The 19,506-nt window shown below is 47.4% G+C and overlaps 1 protein-coding gene across 1 annotated transcript; it reads left to right on the top strand.

The window, feature by feature from the left end:
* The first annotated feature begins 6,345 nt into the window (after positions 1–6,345).
* Positions 6,346–7,284, top strand: LOC133021944 (olfactory receptor 13C9-like). The gene has a single exon (XM_061088956.1). It carries the CDS (start codon positions 6,358–6,360, stop codon positions 7,282–7,284), a length of 927 nt encoding a protein of 308 aa, XP_060944939.1. The 5' UTR covers positions 6,346–6,357.
* Positions 7,285–19,506: the final 12,222 nt, after the last annotated feature.

Genomic DNA, 19,506 nt, shown 5'->3' with positions numbered 1-19,506 from the left:
CCCTCCAGCCCCACACCTTCGCTTCGGAAGACGCCAGGGTGGCGTTCACCGTGAATCATCTGACTGGGCGCGCTCGGCTGTGGGGAACAGCCGAGTGGGAGCGTCGCACTCCAGCGTGCTCCACTTTCCAAGCCTTCGCCGCTGAGCTCCGCAAAGTGTTCGGAGAAGCTTCCCGAGGTCCGGACGCTTCTGGAGGGCTTCTAGGTCTGAAGCAAGGGTCTCGTTCAGTGGCCGATTACTCCATCCACTTCCGCACCCAGGCTAGCTCCAGTGAGTGGAACCAGGCTGCCCAGTGCGACGCATTCCTGATGGGGCTCGCTGACTACATTAAAGACGAACTGATTTCGTACGACCTTCCCACCACTGTCGACGGCATCATCGAGCTGGCGTCCCGCATCGACCGTCGCATTCAAGCGAGACAGCGGGAGAAACATCAGGGGCTCGCAGGACGACGCCAGCCCGCCCCTTCACCAGCGGCTTCCGACGTATCGATGCTTTCTGGCTGCCGGTATTCAGGGGAGCCTGAACCCATGCAGGTGGGTCGGGCCAGTCTAACTCCAGAAGAGAGGAGGAGACGCCGCGAGGGGAGCCTCTGCCTGTATTGTGGCCAAGCGGGACACTTTATTTCCAGGTGCCCGCTAAAAGGTCGGGCTCATCAGGAAGGAAGGAGTTCCTGGTGAGTCATACATCTAGCTCCTCCTCCAGCCCACGATCCCTGTGCCAGGTCGGCCTGCTACTGCCTGAGGGATCCCAGACCCTCGCCACCCTCATTGACTCTGGCTCTGATGCCAACATTATGGACTCTAACCTAGCTCTGCAGCTGGGTGTCGGTCAGATTCCCCTGCCAGCTCCAGTTTCCACCAACGCTCTGGATGGCCGACTTCTGGGAACTGTGACCCACCTGACAGTGCCTATACGGATGTTAATTTCCGGGAACCACCATGAAACACTCCAGTTTCACATCCTGCACTCTCCTCGTCATCCTCTCCTTCTGGGGTTCCCATGGCTCCGACGTCACAATCCACACCTTGATTGGACCACAGGGGCGATCCTGGGGTGGAGTTCATCGTGTCACCAGGTCTGCCTCAAGCAAGCCGCCACACCACGACCTTCTGCCACGACCAGTTCTTCTACCGATGTGCTGGGGGTCCCGGCTGAGTATCTGGACTTCAGGGAGGTGTTCAGTAAGGCCAAGGCAACCTCCCTGCCCCCACATCGGCCCTATGACTGCGCCATCAACCTCCAGCCCGGTGCCACGCCCCCCAGAGGACGCCTGTATTCCCTGTCCGTTCCTGAGAGGGGGGCGATGGAGACATATATCAATGACGGTCTAGCGGCAGGCATCATCCGCCCTTCCTCGTCTCCGGCTGGAGCAGGTTTCTTCTTCGTGGAGAAGAAAGACAAGACACTCCGCCCCTGCATTGATTACCGTGGATTGAATGACATTACCATCAAGAACCGGTACCCCCTGCCTCTCATCTCCTCAGCTTTCGAGCTCCTAGAGGGGGCCACCATATTCACCAAGCTTGACCTGCGCAACGCCTACCACCTGGTCCGGATCCGCGAGGGGGACGAGTGGAAGACGGCGTTCAATACCCCCACTGGTCACTACGAGTACCTGGTGATGCCCTTCGGCCTCACCAACGCTCCTGCTGTCTTCCAGGCTCTGGTCAACGACGTGCTCAGGGACATGCTCAACAAGGTCGTCTTCGTGTACCTTGATGACATTCTGATCTTCTCCCGCTCCAGAGAGGAACATGTACATCACGTCCAGAAGGTCCTCCAACGTCTGCTGGAAAACTCCCTGTTCATCAAGGCCGAGAAGTGTGAGTTTCACGTCTCGTCTGTCTCCTTCCTGGGGTACGTCGTAGGGAGAGGGACCGTGGAGATGGACTCAGCCAAGGTTTCTGCCGTCACCACTTGGCCCGCCCCTGATTCCCGCAAGCAGCTGCAACGTTTCCTGGGCTTCGCCAGCTTCTACCGGAAGTTCATCAGGGGCTACAGTTCGGTGGCGGCCCCCCTCACAGCTCTTACCTCCTCCAAGGTTCCGTTTCTCTGGTCCACGGCCGCCAATGACTCTTTTCTGGCCCTGAAGACACGATTCACCTCGGCCCCCATCCTCCAAATACCGGACCCTGAACGGCAGTTCGTGGTCGAGGTGGACGCTTCCGACTCGGGAGTGGGGGCTGTCTTGTCCCAGAGAGCAGCCTCCGACCAGAGGTTGCACCCCTGCGCATTCTATTCCCGACGTTTGACCCCGGCAGAGAGGAATTATGACATTGGAAACCGAGAGCTCCTCGCCGTCAAGTTGGCTTTAGAAGAGTGGCGACACTGGCTCGAGGGGACTAAACTGCCGTTTCTGGTATGGACTGACCATAAAAACCTTGAGTACCTCCAGTCCGCCAAAAGACTGAACTCCCGCCAGGATCGATGGGCACTCTTCCTGACCCGCTTCAACTTTTCCCTCTCCTATCGACCGGGGTCCCGCAACGTCAAGCCCGATGCCCTGTCCCGTCAGTTCTCGGAAAAGGAGGGGGACAGGACCGACCCAGACACTATCCTGCCTTCTTCCCGTCTGGTGGCCACACTCACCTGGGAGATAGAGGAGAAGGTCAGGGTCGCCGCCCAAGACCAGCCCGGACCTAGTGCTTGCCCTCCCAACTGTCTGTTCGTCCCGCCTGACCTCCGGTCCGAGGTTCTACAATGGGCCCACAGCACTCAACTTACCTGTCATCCAGGGATCCAACGGACCAAGGACGTGGTGCGGCGCCGGTTCTGGTGGACGTCACTGGATGAGGACATTCGGGGGTTCGTCAATGCCTGTCCCACCTGCAACCAGCACAAGCCGGCTCATCATGCCCCTGCCGGTCTTCTACATCCTCTGCCTGTGCCTCATCGTCCCTGGTCGCACATTTCTTTGGACTTTGTCACCGGTCTACCACCATCCAGCGGCAACACTACTATCCTGACGGTGGTAGATAGGTTCAGCAAGATGGCACATTTCGTGCCCCTGCCCAAACTCCCATCTGCCAAAGAGACGGCTAAACTACTCCTCCTCCACGTCGTCCGTCTCCATGGCATCCCAGTGGACGTGGTCTCTGATCGGGGTCCCCAGTTCGCCTCAGTATTCTGGAGGGAGTTCTGCTCGCTCCTGGGAGCCACCGTCAGCCTGTCCTCGGGGTACCACCCCCAGTCCAACGGCCAGACCGAACGCAAGAATCAGGAGATGGAAACGGCACTACGTTGCATGACGTCTCAAGACCCTACTTCTTGGTCCGAACAGCTCCTATGGGTAGAATACGCCCACAACACCTTGACCAGCTCCGCCACCGGTCTCTCCCCCTTTGAGTGCACCTATGGGTTCCAACCACCGCTTTTTCCGGCACTTGAGAAAGAAACATCCTGCCCCTCTGTCCAGGACTTCATCCGCCGTTGTCGCAGGACTTGGACCCGAGCCAGGGCGGCTCTACTCCGGGCCGCTGACCGCTACACCGCGGCCGCCAATCGCCACCGCTCCAAGGCCCCAGACTACCAGCCGGGTCAGAAAGTTTGGCTTTCCACCCGTGATCTTCCCCTCCGGGTGGAATCCAAGAAACTGGCTCCTCGCTTCATCGGCCCGTTCGAGATCCAGGAGATCGTCAACCCAGTGGCAGTGAGGCTCAAACTCCCTAGATCTATGCGGGTTCATCCCACGTTTCATGTCTCCAAGGTTAAACCGGTCCAAGAGAGCGCCCTGGTTCCTGCCACACCACCTCCACCACCTCCTCGCCTCATCGATGGAGGTCCCGCCTACACTGTCCGTCGTATCCTGCAGTCTCGCCGGCGTGGGAGGGGATTCCAGTACTTGGTGGACTGGGAGGGTTACGGCCCTGAAGAAAGGTTCTGGGTTCCTGGGAGGAACATCTTGGACCGCACCATCATCAGGGATTTCCATCGACGCAACCCCACCCAGACGTCCAGAACCAGGCCACCTCCCAGACCACATCCTCCGTCGGAGTCCCCAAACGACAGCGACGACAGTCTCCCCGGGACCAGGGTCTTGGAGATGGACGCTGGGCTCTCGGACGAGTATTAGCCCTCCTCCAGGCCCCCGCCTCCCACCCGGTTTGGTCCATTCGTCTTGAGCCGTCCCTTGAGGGGGGGGTTCTGTCACAGTCTGCTCATCTCCTGTCTGCTGGTATTTTTCCACTCCTCTGTCTCTGCTCCACTCTACCTGTTAGCCACGCCCACTCATCAGGCCAACTCTCCACACCTGTGACAGCCCTGGCTGCATATAAGCCTGCTCCTGTCTCTGCTTCAGTGCCAGATTGTCTTGCGTAAATGCCTGACCTCCAGCATTTCTCTCTCCGGCCTGCTACCTGTTATCTGCCTGCTACCTGCCTGCTACCTGCTCCGGCCTGCTACCTGTTATCTGCCTGCTACCTGCCTGCTACCTGCTCCGGCCTGCTACCTGCTATCTGCCTGCTATCTGCCTGCTATCTGCCTGCTACCTGCTTGCTACCTGCTTGCTACCTGCTCCGGCCTGCTACACAGCTCACCACTGAACCTGTCTGCATCTAGGTAATCCTCCTGCTGTGGACCTTGCCTCCACTCAGCAACACCAGACTCACTCCTTGCCAGATCTCGCTGAAGATCACTGGGAACAAAGACTTTTCACCCTGCCACTGTTAAGAACTGTTTAAGACTGCAGTGAAAAATAAAGTTCATTACCAATTAAGATCTCGTCTGCCTGTGCTGCATTTGGGTCCTCACCATACCCGTGACACATGGGCCAGAGTGACCAATTGGAATTGACTCTGGTGGCTTTTTTGACACCTCTGGGCATCCTGGGAGAAGAATGAAACCTGTTGCCCCCTGGGAGGCTGAGTTTCTTGGCCTTCCAAGAACAAATAAAACATGTTGCCCCTTAGGAGACTGAGTTCCTTCCTTTCTCTAGACAAAGAGGCCATGCGGCCTCAAGGTTTTGACTAGACATGAAGGCCGGATATTAGCCTTTGGTTTCATAAAAACGTGTTTCCCAACAGTGGCTCTGTGCAGCTCTTCCTTTGTAATGTCTGCAGCTAGCTCCGTGTTGTTGCTCCTGCTTACCTGAGGGAGACCATCCAGAAAGCTGCTGTGCACATCTGGATTACTGGACAACTCACTCTCAAAGAGGTCTCTATAGAAACCGGTAGCACACTTCCTGACCTAAGACGAGTCGGAGACTTCAGAGCTGCTCCATGTTCGTAAACAGTGAATGATCTTCCTTTGTCCATTTGTCTGCTCCAACCCAAAGACGAACTGGGAGGGGGCATCCATCTGTGAGATGTTCATGAACCGGGACCTGACCAGAGCTCCCAGTGCTGAGACGCCCAGCAGGTTGGCTATAGCCGACTGTTTGGACCTGAGGGAATCTAAATGCCCTCGAGTTCCTGTGGAAGCTACTAGATTGAGATGTTGGCCATGTATTCGTACACATACAAGGAATATGACTCTGGTTTTTCTGTTGCTCTCAACGTACAGAAATAGACAATAAACCATAAAGAACGAGGTGAAAAAAGCAGCACTAGGTTAAGCAAACATTTAACTACTTAGTAAGAAAATAAATATAATTACATATGCAAAAGTATGTTTATATGACATAAAACACAACAACAATGAAAAAAGAGGCCAGAGGAAACCAGCTGTTCTGCTGTCTGGTCGCCCTCAGCGCTCTTTAGCGCCTCCAGAGGGGAGGAGATGGAACTAGTTGTGAAGGGTCTGTAGTGATGGTTCCTGACTCTGTCCAGGTCCTGGATGGGGGGGGCAGTCTGCAGACCGGACTGTCTGTTGCTGTCTGTTCCTGTTTGGTGGCCGATCCAAACCAGACAGTGATGGCTGCGCAGAATCCTTATATCCTTTAATTCCTTAAATATCATGTTCACAACAACAAAAGGTCACTTGACCTTGATCTTTTGACCTTAAATCACCAAAATCTAATCAGTTCCAAATCTGAAGATATTCACATGAAGCTGATCTTAACATATCACGGACAAGAAAACTAAGTAAGCACAGAGTCATGAAAACAATAGAAAACAAAGTGTAGGAACTAACAAGATGAGGTCAACAGGAACAAAACCTCTGGGTCCAGGACTCTAGAGTTTTCTGAAGTTGTTGACATGTTGTTGGAGAGTTTAATGAGATTCATGGAGGGTGAAGCAGTCTGATAAAAAGCCAGAGTGCAGCCCTCCACTGTCTGTGCCTCTGGAGTCAGTGAGTGAATCTCCTCCAGGCCACAGGCTCCTGAATCCTCTCAGGGAGACTTGCTACGTGTTCTTTATGAACGTCTGTTGTTTGATCTGCACCTGTTACTGATTCACTCTGTTTTTCAGAAGCCTGATGGATCATGAAGTCAATGTAACGTATATAACTTTCGATGGACATGTGGAAGTGCAGAAATACAGATATGTGTATTTTGTGGTCATGTTTACATTATATATTATAATAATCTGCTGGAATTCCACCATTGTTTATCTTATTGTGATTCATGAAAACCTCCATGAGCCGATGTACATCTTCATTGCAGCTTTGTTAATCAACTCTATACTTTACAGCACAACAATCTACCCCAAGCTTTTGATCGACTTCTTATCTGAAGAACAGATCACGACTTTCCCACGTTGTCTCTTTCAATTTGCTGTGTATTACACTCTGACCACTTCAGAGTTTCTATTGTTGTCGGCCATGGCTTATGACAGATATGTGTCCATATGTAAACCTCTTCAATATCCAACCATCATGAGGAAGACAACTGTAAAAGTCTTTCTCTTCACAGCTTGGTTTGTTCCTGTTTGTCAATTTGTAATATTAGTTGTATTGTACATTCATGTAAAGATCTGTCACATCAGTCTGAAAGGCATCTTCTGCAACACGTCAATTTACAAACTTCAATGTGTGCCTTCAGTGGCTCTGTCCATTTATGGAGTGTTTGTGTTGCTGAATACTGTTCTTCTCCCGATGTTTTTCATACTTTTTACTTACATCAGGATACTCATCGTCACTTACAGAATGTTTAAAACAACGAGGACAAAAGCTCTACAGACCTGTTTACCTCACCTGCTGGTTCTCATCAACCTTTCCGGTTTTATTGCGTATGACGTTATTGTAGTTCGACTGGAATCAGATATACCAAAACCTACCCGTTTGATATTGACATTACAAATAATGGTGTATCATCCTCTTCTTAATCCATTTATATACGGACTGAAAATGAAAGAAATCTCCAAACACCTCAAACATTTGTTGTTCCAGGTCAAATCACATTAAAATATCCTCACTGTGATCTGATGTCAGGTCTTTTTCCTGCAGTGATGATGAGTATGTTCCAGATTCCTTTAACACCATCGAACAGCATCTTTACTGAGAATGATATTAGTGTCACTGTATTTGTATTGATTCAGTTTCGTAAAGGTCACAAAATAAGGATCAATATTTGAGAAGTTGTAAACTGTACGGTGTTGAAAGTCTGTGTTTCAAATACTAACATCTTTAAATAAAGTATAATACGACTGCATCACAAAGATCTTTATTCCTTCTTTTGCTGGTGACCTTTTATTATGAAGCAATGTGTTATTTAAAGAGCTCTAGACAAAGTGTGATCTATGAACCTAAAGTGTCCCAGGAGGTAAATGCTGAATATGGCACAAAACTAACTGAGCTCCCCTTTGGCCCCTTTGGTTTACATGTGGTGTTGCTATGGTTTACTTGTGGCCTGGATCTGGCAAACAGTCGCTAACTGCCTAAGCTCCGTCATATGGGCCTGATGACGATGTTCGGTGACGAAGGCTCTGAGTGTGTAACACACATGGGCGATAGAGGTGGTGAAGCTGAGGCAGGGACAGTGAGACATGAGGTGAATCAGCTCCGAGCAGGAGACAAGACGAAGTCAAACATCATCAGACACAAAATAACTTAAAGTCAAACAGGAAACAACAGATGAAGACCACACGAAGTCCGAGAGTCACTTTAAATGTTCCTGAAGAGGACGTTCAGGACCGAGTGGTATCTGACGGCAGAGCTTTAGAGACGATATTGTCCAGTGTTGGAAACAGCTAATTAGCTTTTCTGTTCTTTGCAGAAATCACACCTTTTAAAACCTTCCTTGGGTTGTGGAGCAGAGGCTTGTTGGCCGGAGAGAGAGCAGCCCTGCCTCACCCCCCTCTGGAGGTTAACAGGAGCACTCAGCCCACCATTTACTTTCAGAACACTCTCAATGTCTGTATAAAAAACCCGGATCATGGCTATAAAGCCTGAGTTGAACCCAAAAGCAGCCAGAGTCTGCCATAAGTACTAGTGTTCAACCCGGTCAAAAGCCGGTTCCTGGTCTGTGGAAATAAGACTCTATTGCCAATGAACTGGTGTTGTTCAATAATAGGTAGACTTAATGTTTGCTAATTATTAATAATCATAAAATATGATTATTAAAACAATACAATTATTTATTTAAAATAATACAATCATCATTTAAAAAACGATAAAGTTATCAATTAAGAATAATATAATTTGCAATTATAATTTATAAACAACGGGGCACCACCCTGGTATTAGGGACCAACAATCAAATGTAAAGATTAGTCTCATTTTGATCTAGTTCAATTAGAAATCTCAATATTTACTATTATAGATCATATAATGAACAGTGAAGGTTATGGAGTTCTTGACAGTGTAGATTTTGGCAAAATTCACTTATGCAACCTTAATGAAAGAACATTTGTGAAAAGAAAACATTTATTATGAACTTATAACACAAAATATCACAACACATATCAAACTCATAAACATCACACAGAATCAAATAAACAGTCTTGCTTAGCCTAGTATAATTATTAAGCCCGGTTTTGTTACCCATCCGTGGAGAGGGGGAAAAGGAAGTTGCAGTTCAGTCCTCAGTTCTGTGAAGTCTTCTAGCTGGTCATCTGGTTTCTGCCTTCGCGGTTCTGTTGAGCTGTGCAGCTCAGATGCTGGTTGAAGTTTTCCTGCAGGACATCGAGTCGCTACTAGGAGTTTAGTAGAGCTTGAAGTGCAAGGAGGTTTCCTTGGTGAGATGAGCTGGAAGCTGCACTTTTGCGCTCCTCTCGTAGAGTTGGATGCGAAGAGAAGATGTGAGCTGGAGAAATCAGGCTTCTCCCCTCGGCGATGCAGGAAGAGAGGCTGACATCCTTCTCTCTTTGGAGGGATTGTAGAAAAGAGATTGAGGAAGGGGTGATGTGGCCTTATATTGATCTGGGACCTCACAGGTCATGGGGTCCAGTGTGACCAATAGGAGTTGACCCATGTGGCTTTTCACACCTCTGTGTGAAGTTGAGGAATCCTGGGAGACTGAGTTCCCTGTGCTCTGTTTTTTTCCGGAACCATGGAACATGTGGTTTCCGGATTTTGACTAAACATAGAGGCCGAAGAGGAGGCCTTTGGTTTTAAAAAAAACACTGTCCCAACACTGGAGAGGTCCAAAACATCTGGAATCAAAGGGACACTGTCACTTATGAGCCGGGCACAAAGTAAATCTGGTCATGGTGGATGACAGACGCCATCACCTCCCTCAGTCTGAGGACCAGAGCTTTGGACAGGATTCTGTGATCTGTGCACAACAGAGAGAATGGCCTCCAGTTCTTTAGCTCTTGTAGGTCTCCCTTTTTTGGCAGCAGGGTGATGACGGCCCTCCTGCAGCTCAGAGGTAGCCTTCCATTCTGTAAACTTTGGTTGACTACTGTTGGGACTGAGGCCCCAGTGATCTGAGTTTTCAACAAAGGCCCATAAAACTTGAGGCCTAAACGCGATCCTGAGACCAGCCCTAGAGTTTCCTGGGTGTCGACACCCCAACCCCCCCCAGCAGCAGGCCCTGGTGGGAGATGCTGCAATCAGCTCTGCTGAGATCTAAATGAAACCTGAGACGTCCACTGAGGGTGAAGCCCGCCCCTGGTGGCCAAATCCTGACATCTCAATTGGCTGATGGCCACACTGACCCTTGACCCCTCCTCCAGGGGGCCGGTACTTTTTGAGAAGGTACAAAGGTGCTGAACTCACAGAAATCACTCTTTTTTACTCTGATGCTGAGGCTGCAACTGGACCCCCCCGGGGTCCTACTAGTCATCCCAGCAAATTTAAGGAGGGAATGACTAACACTCTCTTTGTCCTCTTTCCACTTTGCTCAAGTCGTATCCAGACCCTCCAGGGGCCTAACTACACGACTCAGTAACTAAGGAGGCGATTAGAAGGCCGAAAAAGGAAATCACTTGCGGGACGAGTGAGACACGGACTTTACTATTCTTCTTTTTCCACATGAGCTACAACGGCTACAAGCAGCTGCACATCCCTGAAGAAGAAGGACGACGTCATCCCGTTGTTTTAGCCGTGACGAGCCGGCTACTCCGAGCCGCCACTTCCGGTTTCTGGTTTGACGGCAATGTTTTGTGTTACAGTGAATAGCGCCGCGAGGAAAGCCTCCGGCCGCGCTGTTAACGTCTGTGTTAGTCTGCAGTGAGTTTACCGATCAGAACCTCAGCCCACAACGTCCGCTTGGGGCTGATTGGTTAAATCACTGTTAACTTATCTCCGGCGTGTTTTAAGAGCCTCTTTGAACTCTCCTCGCATGTTTTCTCTCTCTTCGCTCTCTCTCTCTCTTCTCCTGAACCGGCTTACACAAACGTTCCGATCTGTATATACAGTTCATGTCATATAGATAAATCTATACTTAGAGAGGCTGAACACATCTGGAAGCAATTCGGCCCCCAAAGCCAAGCAGAGATAAGAAATTCTCTTTGTCTGAAAATCTCTTTGTGTAATTCATGTGGCGACCGCCATTGTGGGCTCAGGCCACATGGTCATTAACATAAACTCCATTTTGAATAACGCCAGTTAAACCACCATCTTGAGAGTCTATTATTGCCACGCCTTCTCTCTCTCTCTCCTCCCATTCTGGATCTAACTTCCAAAGCGGCCATTTTGAGAGTTTTAAGCCTAATGACTCTTTGAGTCATTGTCTGCCTCCATCTTAGATGTGACGTCACCACGTGACTGCGTCATCGCCACGCCCCCTTCTTTTTCTCTCTCGCTCTCTCACACACACACACACACACACACACACACACACACACACACACACACACACACATTGATAGACACAGACAGATACACACACATAGAGACACATATATGGACCAGAGGTTACATGTATGTTCTAAATTGTGATAAGTGCTGCTGCTGTTGTGATCTTTGAAATATTGGAGTTTGTTAAAATGATGAATCATTAAATAGCATTAACTTTATTTCCCCTTTTTAATAAATGCTTTTGTAATTAAAGTATCTGAGGTCTGTGATTATTTGTGCATATGTGTGTGAATACAGCTGGATTATGATTGCCTGTGCTCGAACTTAAAAGCCTTCACTGTTTATTAAATAATCATTATGTTGGGACTGAGTTCCCAGTGATCTGACTTATAACAAAGAGTCGTAAAACTTGGGACCCGCCTCAGGAGACCCCTTACATTTAAAAATCCAGCATGGAGCTCTTATCTCCATGTGGCAGAAGATCACTTCCTGGGTCCCCCACTGTAAACCGCCCCTTGGGGCCAAATTCTGATAGTTAATTGGCCGGGGGCCAGACTGACCCCTGACCCCTCCTCCCAGGGGGGAGTCACCTGGAACATGACTTAAATAGGCTGAGCTCACAGAAACCTCTCTCTTTTTACTCCGATGCTGATGTGACAACGAGACCCCCCCCCCGGGGTCTCACTAGTTAACCCAGCAACTTTAGGAGGCAACTAACTCTTTGTCCTCTTTTTCTACTCCAACGCTGAAGTTACCATTAGGCCTCCCAAGGATTTACCAGACTTCTCAGTAAACTAATGGAGGCGATAAGACATTTATTTTAACTCATTCCAGTATTCTTCTTTTATCTCAGTCGACGTTTTTATTTTGAAAAGACTTTTGCTGTTTTAACTTGAAAAGACAAACAGGAATCTCACTCGGGACGAGTGAGACACGGACTTTACTTTTATTCTTTCCCAACACGATCTACAACGGCTACAAGCAGCCGCACGTTCCTGTGAGGCAGCGCGATCTCCGCTGCTGCAGAAGAAGATGACGTCATCCCGTCGACGCAGCACGAGAAAATCCTCTCAACTTCAGCCCTCCGCGACGCCCGCTGCTCCAGGCGGAACAGCGGGAACACGCCTAAGAGACTACGAGCTTGTTCACTGGACTTCCGGGAGATTCGCGCCAACGCGCATGCACCCCACGAAACCATGGTTACAGTAAGAGAGGCTTATGTTGTCTGGGCAGATGTTAGTTTTAATACGTAGCGTATTGATTTAATACTTGAGTGTATTTTGTGGGTGGAACCTCCGTGTTCCATTGTTTTAGCCGGCCACTACTCCGAGCCGCTATTTCCGGTTTCCGGTTTGATGGCAATGTTTTGTGTTACAGTAAATAGGGCCGCGAGAAGCGCCTCCGCCCGCACTGTTAACGTCTGTGTGAGTCTGCAGTGATTTCACCGATCAGAACCTCGGCCCACAACGTTCGCTTGAGGGCTGAGGGGTGAATCACTGTTAACTCATCTCAGGCGTATTTTTAAGAGTTCGTTCTCTTCCCTCTCTCTCTCTCTCTCTCTCTCTCTCTCTCTCTCTCTCTCTCTCTCTCTCTCTCCTTCTAGACTGACCTATACACACTTCCGATCTGTATTTATAATACAGTTCATGTAACATAGTTAAATCTATATTCAGAGAGGCTGAACACATCTGGAAACTATGCGGCCCAGGGCCAAAGCAGAGACAAAGAATTGTCTCTCTCTCCCTCCTCTCTCTCTCTCCTCCCATCCTGGCTCTAAATTCATAACGGCTCCGCCATCTTGTTTTGTAGTCAATCCGCCATTTTGAGAGTTTTTAGGCCTTGATTCCACGAATCATGATTGGCCTCCATCTTAGATGTGATGTCACTACGTGACTGCGTCATCGCCACGCCCCTTCTTTTTCTCTCTCTCTCTCGCACCCACACACACACACACACACACACACACATTTTGATAGACACAGACAGATGCACACACACACAGATACACATAGATGAATACATGTGTTTTCTTAATTGTGATAAATGCTGCTGCTGTTGTGATCTTTGAAATATGGGAGTTTTTTAAGATGATGGATCATTAAATAACACTAACTTTATTTCACACACACACACATAGACACATACACACAGAGAGACACTTTGACACAGACACACACACACATAGAGACAGACATACATAGGTAGACCGCAGGTTACATGTATTTTCTGAATTGTGATAAGTGCTGCTGCTGTGTTTATCTTTGAAATATTGGAGCTTGTTAAAATGAGGAATCATTGAATAACATTATAACTTTATTTCCCCTTTTTAATAAATACTTTTGTAATTAAAGTATCTGTAGTCTGTGATTATTTGTGCATAGGTGTGTGAATACAGCTGGATTATGATTGCCTGTGCTCGAACTTAGAAGCCTTCACTGTTTATTAAGTAATCGTTAATATTAAAATATTTACATTATTAATTTGACATTTATCATTATGAGACTGATAATTATAGCTTGAGATCGTTGGTCCCTGGAAACCAGGGTGGTGCCCCTCTACGATAACTTATGGCCTTATCATTTTTAATTATTTTTAATAAATAATCTTTTATTATTTTAATAATCATATTTCATGATTATTAATAATTAGCCAACGTCAAGTCTACTCCTATTGCACAACATAAATGGTGCCCCCTGTGAGGCAATCTAACTCCAGCTTTATCATTATACTGTGTACAATAATCCAGATTCTTTTTTTCCAGAAATTGATTTTTTTTTAAAAATTTAAATTTTTTCGAAAAATTTAAATTTTTTCCTTTTTTTTTCTTCCTTTCTCTCATTTGGTATTGATCATGATTCGTTGTTGAAGAAGAAAATAATTTTGGAAATTTATTCTTCTTTGCAAAGTTTTATTTTTAATTCATTTGAACTTTTACCAAACCGGTATACCAGTGCCTGGTGTATCCGTAATTGGCTGCAGATTGCAATCGGTGGTTGTGTTCTCGAAGCACAAGAATCATAAATAATTTAAGAAAATAGAAATATAATTCTGGAAATTTATTTCTCTTTGAAATTTTATTTTTAATCCCTTTGCACCTGTCCCAAGCAGGTATACTAGTGCCTTGTGTATCCGTGGTTGGTTGCTTATAGCATATAAGTGGTTGTGTCATCTCAATGCACAATAATTATGATTAAATTTTGAAGAGAGACATAGGTTCGAAACTAATTTCTCTTTGAAGTTTCTTTATTCTTAATTCCCTTTGCTAAGCATACTTTTGTGTAACTTTGGTTGGTTGCTGACTGCGTTTCAGTAGTTGGTAATTTTTGTAGGAGATTTTCTGCATGCTTTTTGATCTTAAGGAGACAAACTAGATTTGAGAGACTAGTTTTGAGAAGACTAGTTGTTGAACAACTAGGTCTTAAGGATTGAGCCACCGAGCTATCCTTCAGTGCTACTTTATAGACACAGGGTGAAGCTCACCTGTGCATCTTGTTGTGTAGTGTTAATTAAGCGTTTTACCCGCTTTTATCCAAGCGAGCGTGAGCAGTCCACCAGGTGTCTTTTCGCACTCAGAAGATGAGTAGCATGTATCACCATGGGGCAAGTGCTCCCTCAGGACCAGACGTCCTATCAGAGACTGTAGCCAGTCTGATTAATTTTTTCTAATGATGCGGTGAGTGAGTTGACCGAGTATGAATTAAGTACCTACGATCGTAAGATCAAGAACTGTCCATGCACTCATCAACCCCACTGGCCCGCATCCGAAAATACCCCATGCTCTGGGTCAACTGACACTCCTCTACCAGCAGAGAGCCGAGCTGCAGACCCAAGAACATGCGAAGGTGCTCAGAGCCATGCAAGCAGCATGTCGAGCGGAGCAGGAGAAAAAACTCCCACCTGCGGCATATCATCGAGACCCGCAAAGAACAGGACCAGGCGGTGCAGGAGCACACGCAGGTCAAAGGTCAGCAGAAAGGGGGGCACAGTCAAACAGAGCTGCCCCCCCCTCAAGCTGATATCCCTGATGACAGGGCCAGGAGCTGATGTCATTCCCAGTGGAGCCAGCGGAACAGAGACACTGGGAGAACAGCTGCGAGCACAGCTCCACAACCCTCATGCAGAGGGAGCTTTGCTCTGGAGAGCCAGACACACCCAGCAGTCAACCGCTCCGACCCACTCAACACCAAAGGGGGAGCCGGACTCAACCCCTAGACGTGCAGTGACCTGGGACCGCGATGAGGCAACATCAAATGCCTGTCCAGCGGACACTAAGCATCCACTCCAGCCAGAACGAACACATCCTGCACGGAGCCATGCTGATCCACATCACAACGACGGAAGGACTCCGTCCTGGAGGGCTGAAGGAGATTCCCAGTCTGCCACTCAGGCAGAGGCGCACCATGACTCACGGTCGCGTCCTGGATGGTCCTCCACCCCCGGTGCAAGAGATGGTGGCCACGAAGATGAGTACCGTGGCACATTCGAGTCAAAGACACTGATGACTCAGCACCCCCTCAAAGAGAGGAAATCCGCAACCGGCAGCAAGAGCCCCTTGAAAAAAGACATTTATCGCTTCAACCCAGACAACCGAGGGTTCAACGAAGACGACACCGTGGTTCTGGCAGTTCAAGTCCAAACACATGTGGACCGGGCGCTGGAAGATGACAACTTTCCCCACGCCCAGATGAACCCCAGCAAAGAGAACCAGAAACAACGACCCTTCCAACAGGGTGCCCCTCAAAACCAAGGGGGTGAGGATTTCAACCAGCCCCACAAACAGTTTCGACCTCAGCACCTGAATCCCTCTCAACAGAGAAGTAGGCGCTGGAACCAAAGGAAACCTCATCAATACCAGGAGTATAGATATGGTGACCGAAATCCAACACATGGGATGCATCCTGGCACAGAGGAATTAATACTGAGATGTGTGGATGAAGCAATGAGAGACATTGTGCCACGTGTTCCTCCAGGCTCCCCTAAGAGACCAGACACTGAACCCCGTTGGCGAAACTAGGAGCAGACGCCCTCCTTCTCCACTCCTAAAGATGACTTCAATGACTGGGAAGAACAAGGCGCTGCCAGAAACCCCTCTCACCTCCACACCTGAAAGGGGGGGGGGAAAGAAATCCCAATTTTAAAACAAAGACCGCTCAAACCACTCACTCCATCAATAGCTGCATGCTTTAGACCTTCGGTCAGAAAATTGTATAACGTATGTTCAGGTAGTGAACTCTTTAGACCTCGGTGAGGAATTTTGAAGTCGTTACCACTACGGTTGTGCAGCCCTCACGGGTACACTTGGCAATTGAGTCTTGGCAGTGCAATTTCAATATCTGTAGATTTGCAAACCTAGAAATAGGATTTACCATATATTCACAGATTAGCGAACAACAGAACGTGACTCGCCGTTCTAAATGTTTTGGTTTGACAGGATAACACACATGTTTACCTCAAAACACCCGCACCCACTCAAACATTTTCTTCTGTCCCTTTTTCCACTTTTCTTTCATTTCACTCTTCACCGAAATTCATTGGTATGTGAACAATACCTGCCGATAAGCATGATGTGAAATTGAAAATGTGCGCCGTGTTTTAGAATATATGTTTTAGCCTGTCTGCCCAGACAATTACCTCTCTCTGTTTAGACTCATGCCTCAAAGACATTTATGCCTCTCTGCCTCATGATGAACTAACTTTCAATGCTTCAACTCCACTCAAGGATTACCTTCTCCTGAATTATCACTGGACTCACGACCCTAGTGTGCCCTGGAAACCGGGTAACGACCCACTTTCCAGGTCAAAGGGGGACTGTTGGGACTGAGGTCCCAGTGATCTGACTTATAACAAAGAGTCGTAAAACTTGGGACCCGCCTCAGGAGACCCCTTACATTTAAAAATCCAGCATGGAGCTCTTATCTCCATGTGGCAGAAGATCACTTCCTGGGTCCTCCACTGTAAACCGCCCCTTGGGGCCAAATTCTGATAGTTAATTGGCCGGGGGCCACACTGACCCTTGACCCCTCCTCCCAGGGGGGAGTCACCTGGAACATTACTTAAAAAGGCTGAGCTCCCAGAAACCTTTCTCTTTTTACTCCGATGCTGATGTGACAACGAGACCCCCCCCCCGGGTTCTCACTAGTTAACCCAGCAACTTAAGGAGGCAACTAACTCTTTGTCCTCTTTTTCTACTCCAACGCTGAAGTTACCACTAGGCCTCCCAAGGCTTTACCAGACGACTCAGTAAACTAATGGAGGCGATAAGACATTTATTTTAACTCATTCCAGTATTCTTCTTTTATCTCAGTCGACGTTTTTATTTTGAAAAGACTTTTGCTGTTTTAACTTGAAAAGACAAACAGGAATCTCACTCGGGACGAGTGAGACACAGACTTTACTTTTATTCTTTCCCAACACGATCTACAACGGCTACAAGCAGCCGCACGTTCCTGTGAGGCAGCGCGATCTCCGCTGCTGCAGAAGAAGACGACGTCATCCCGTCGACGCAGCACGAGAAAATCCTCTCATCTTCAGCCCTCCGCGACGCCCGCTGCTCCAGGCGGAACAGCGGGAGCACGCCTAAGAGACTACGGGCTTGTTCACTGGACTTCCGGGAGATTCGCGCCAACGCGCATGCACCCCACGAAACCATGGTTACAGTAAGAGAGGCTTATGTTGTCTGGGCAGATGTTAGTTTTAATACGTAGCGTATTGATTTAATACTTGAGTGTATTTTGTGGGTGGAACCTCCGTGTTCCATTGTTTTAGCCGGCCACTACTCCGAGCCGCTACTTCCGGTGTCCGGTTTGATGGCAATGTTTTGTGTTACAGTAAATAGGGCCGCGAGAAGCGCCTCCGCCCGCACTGTTAACGTCTGTGTGAGTCTGCAGTGATTTCACCGATCAGAACCTCGGCCCACAACGTTCGCTTGAGGGCTGAGGGGTGAATCACTGTTAACTCATCTCAGGCGTATTTTTAAGAGTTCGTTCTCTTTTCTCTCTCTCTCTCTCTCTCTCTCTCTCTCTCTCTCTCTCTCTCTCTCTCTCTCTCTCTCTCTCTCTCTCTCTCTCTCTCTCTCTCCTTCTAAACCGACCTATACACACTTCCGATCTGTATTTAGAATACAGTTCATGTAACATAGTTAAATCTATATTCAGAGAGGCTGAACACATCTGGAAACCATTCGTCCCCCAAAGCCAAGCAGAGATAAGAATTCTCTTTGTCTGAAATTTCCTTTGTGTAATTCATGTGACGACCACCAGTGTGAGCTCCGGCCACATGGTGTCATTAACATAGACTCCATCTTGAATAACGCAAGTTAACCCACCATTTTGAGTCTATTATTGCCACGCCTCCTCTCTCTCTCTCCTCCCATCCTGGCTCTAAATTCATAACGGCTCCGCCATCTTGTTCTGTAGTCAATTCGCCATTTTGAGAGTTTTTAGGCCTTGATTCCACGAATCATGATCGGCCTCCATCTTAGATGTGATGTCACTACGTGACTGCGTCATCGCCACGCCCCCTTCTTTTTCTCTCTCTCTCGCACACACACACACACACACACACACACACACACACACACATTGATAGACACAGACAGATACACACACACAGAGACACATAGATGGACCAGAGGTTACATGCGTGTTCTAAATTGTGATAAGCTGCTGTTGTTATCTTTGAAATATGGGAGTTTGTTAAAATGATAAATCATTAAATAACACTAACTTTATTTCACATACACACACATAGACACACATACACAGAGAGACACTTTGACACAGACACACACACACACAGACAGACATGCATAGGTAGACCGCAGGTTTTACATGTATTTTCTGAATTGTGATAAGTGCTGCTGCTGTGTTTATCTTTGAAATATTGGAGCTTGTTAAAATGATGAATCATTGAATAACATTATAACTTTATTTCCCCTTTTTAATAAATACTTTTGTAATTAAAGTATCTGTAGTCTGTGATTATTGGTGCATAAGTGTGTGAATACAGCTGGATTATGATTGCCTGTGCTCGAACTTAGAAGCCTTCACTGTTTATTAAGTAATCGTTAATATTAAAATATTGATTATTAATTTGACATTTATCATTATGAGACTGATAATTATAGCTTGATATGTTGGTCCCTGGAAACCAGGGTGGTGCCCCCCTTTCTCAATTATTAATATAGATAGTATTATTCTTAAATTGATAATTTTATTGTTTTTGACTAATTATTTTCATTATTCTTGGTTGATAACCTTATCATTGTTAATTGATAGCTTGTACGTTCTAATTGATAATTCCTATTTTCTCATTAGTGGTTTTATTGTTATTTGATTACTGATCATCTTCAATTAATAATTTAATTATTTTTGATAGATAATTTTTATTATTTTAATAATCATATTTCATGATTATTAATAATTAGCCAACGTCAAGTCTACT

Source organism: Limanda limanda, chromosome 16, assembly GCF_963576545.1.
Source record: "Limanda limanda chromosome 16, fLimLim1.1, whole genome shotgun sequence".
NCBI lineage: Eukaryota > Metazoa > Chordata > Actinopteri > Pleuronectiformes > Pleuronectidae > Limanda > Limanda limanda.
The sequence above is the reverse complement of the archived record's forward strand: the minus strand, read 5'-3'. Positions and strand labels throughout refer to the sequence as shown.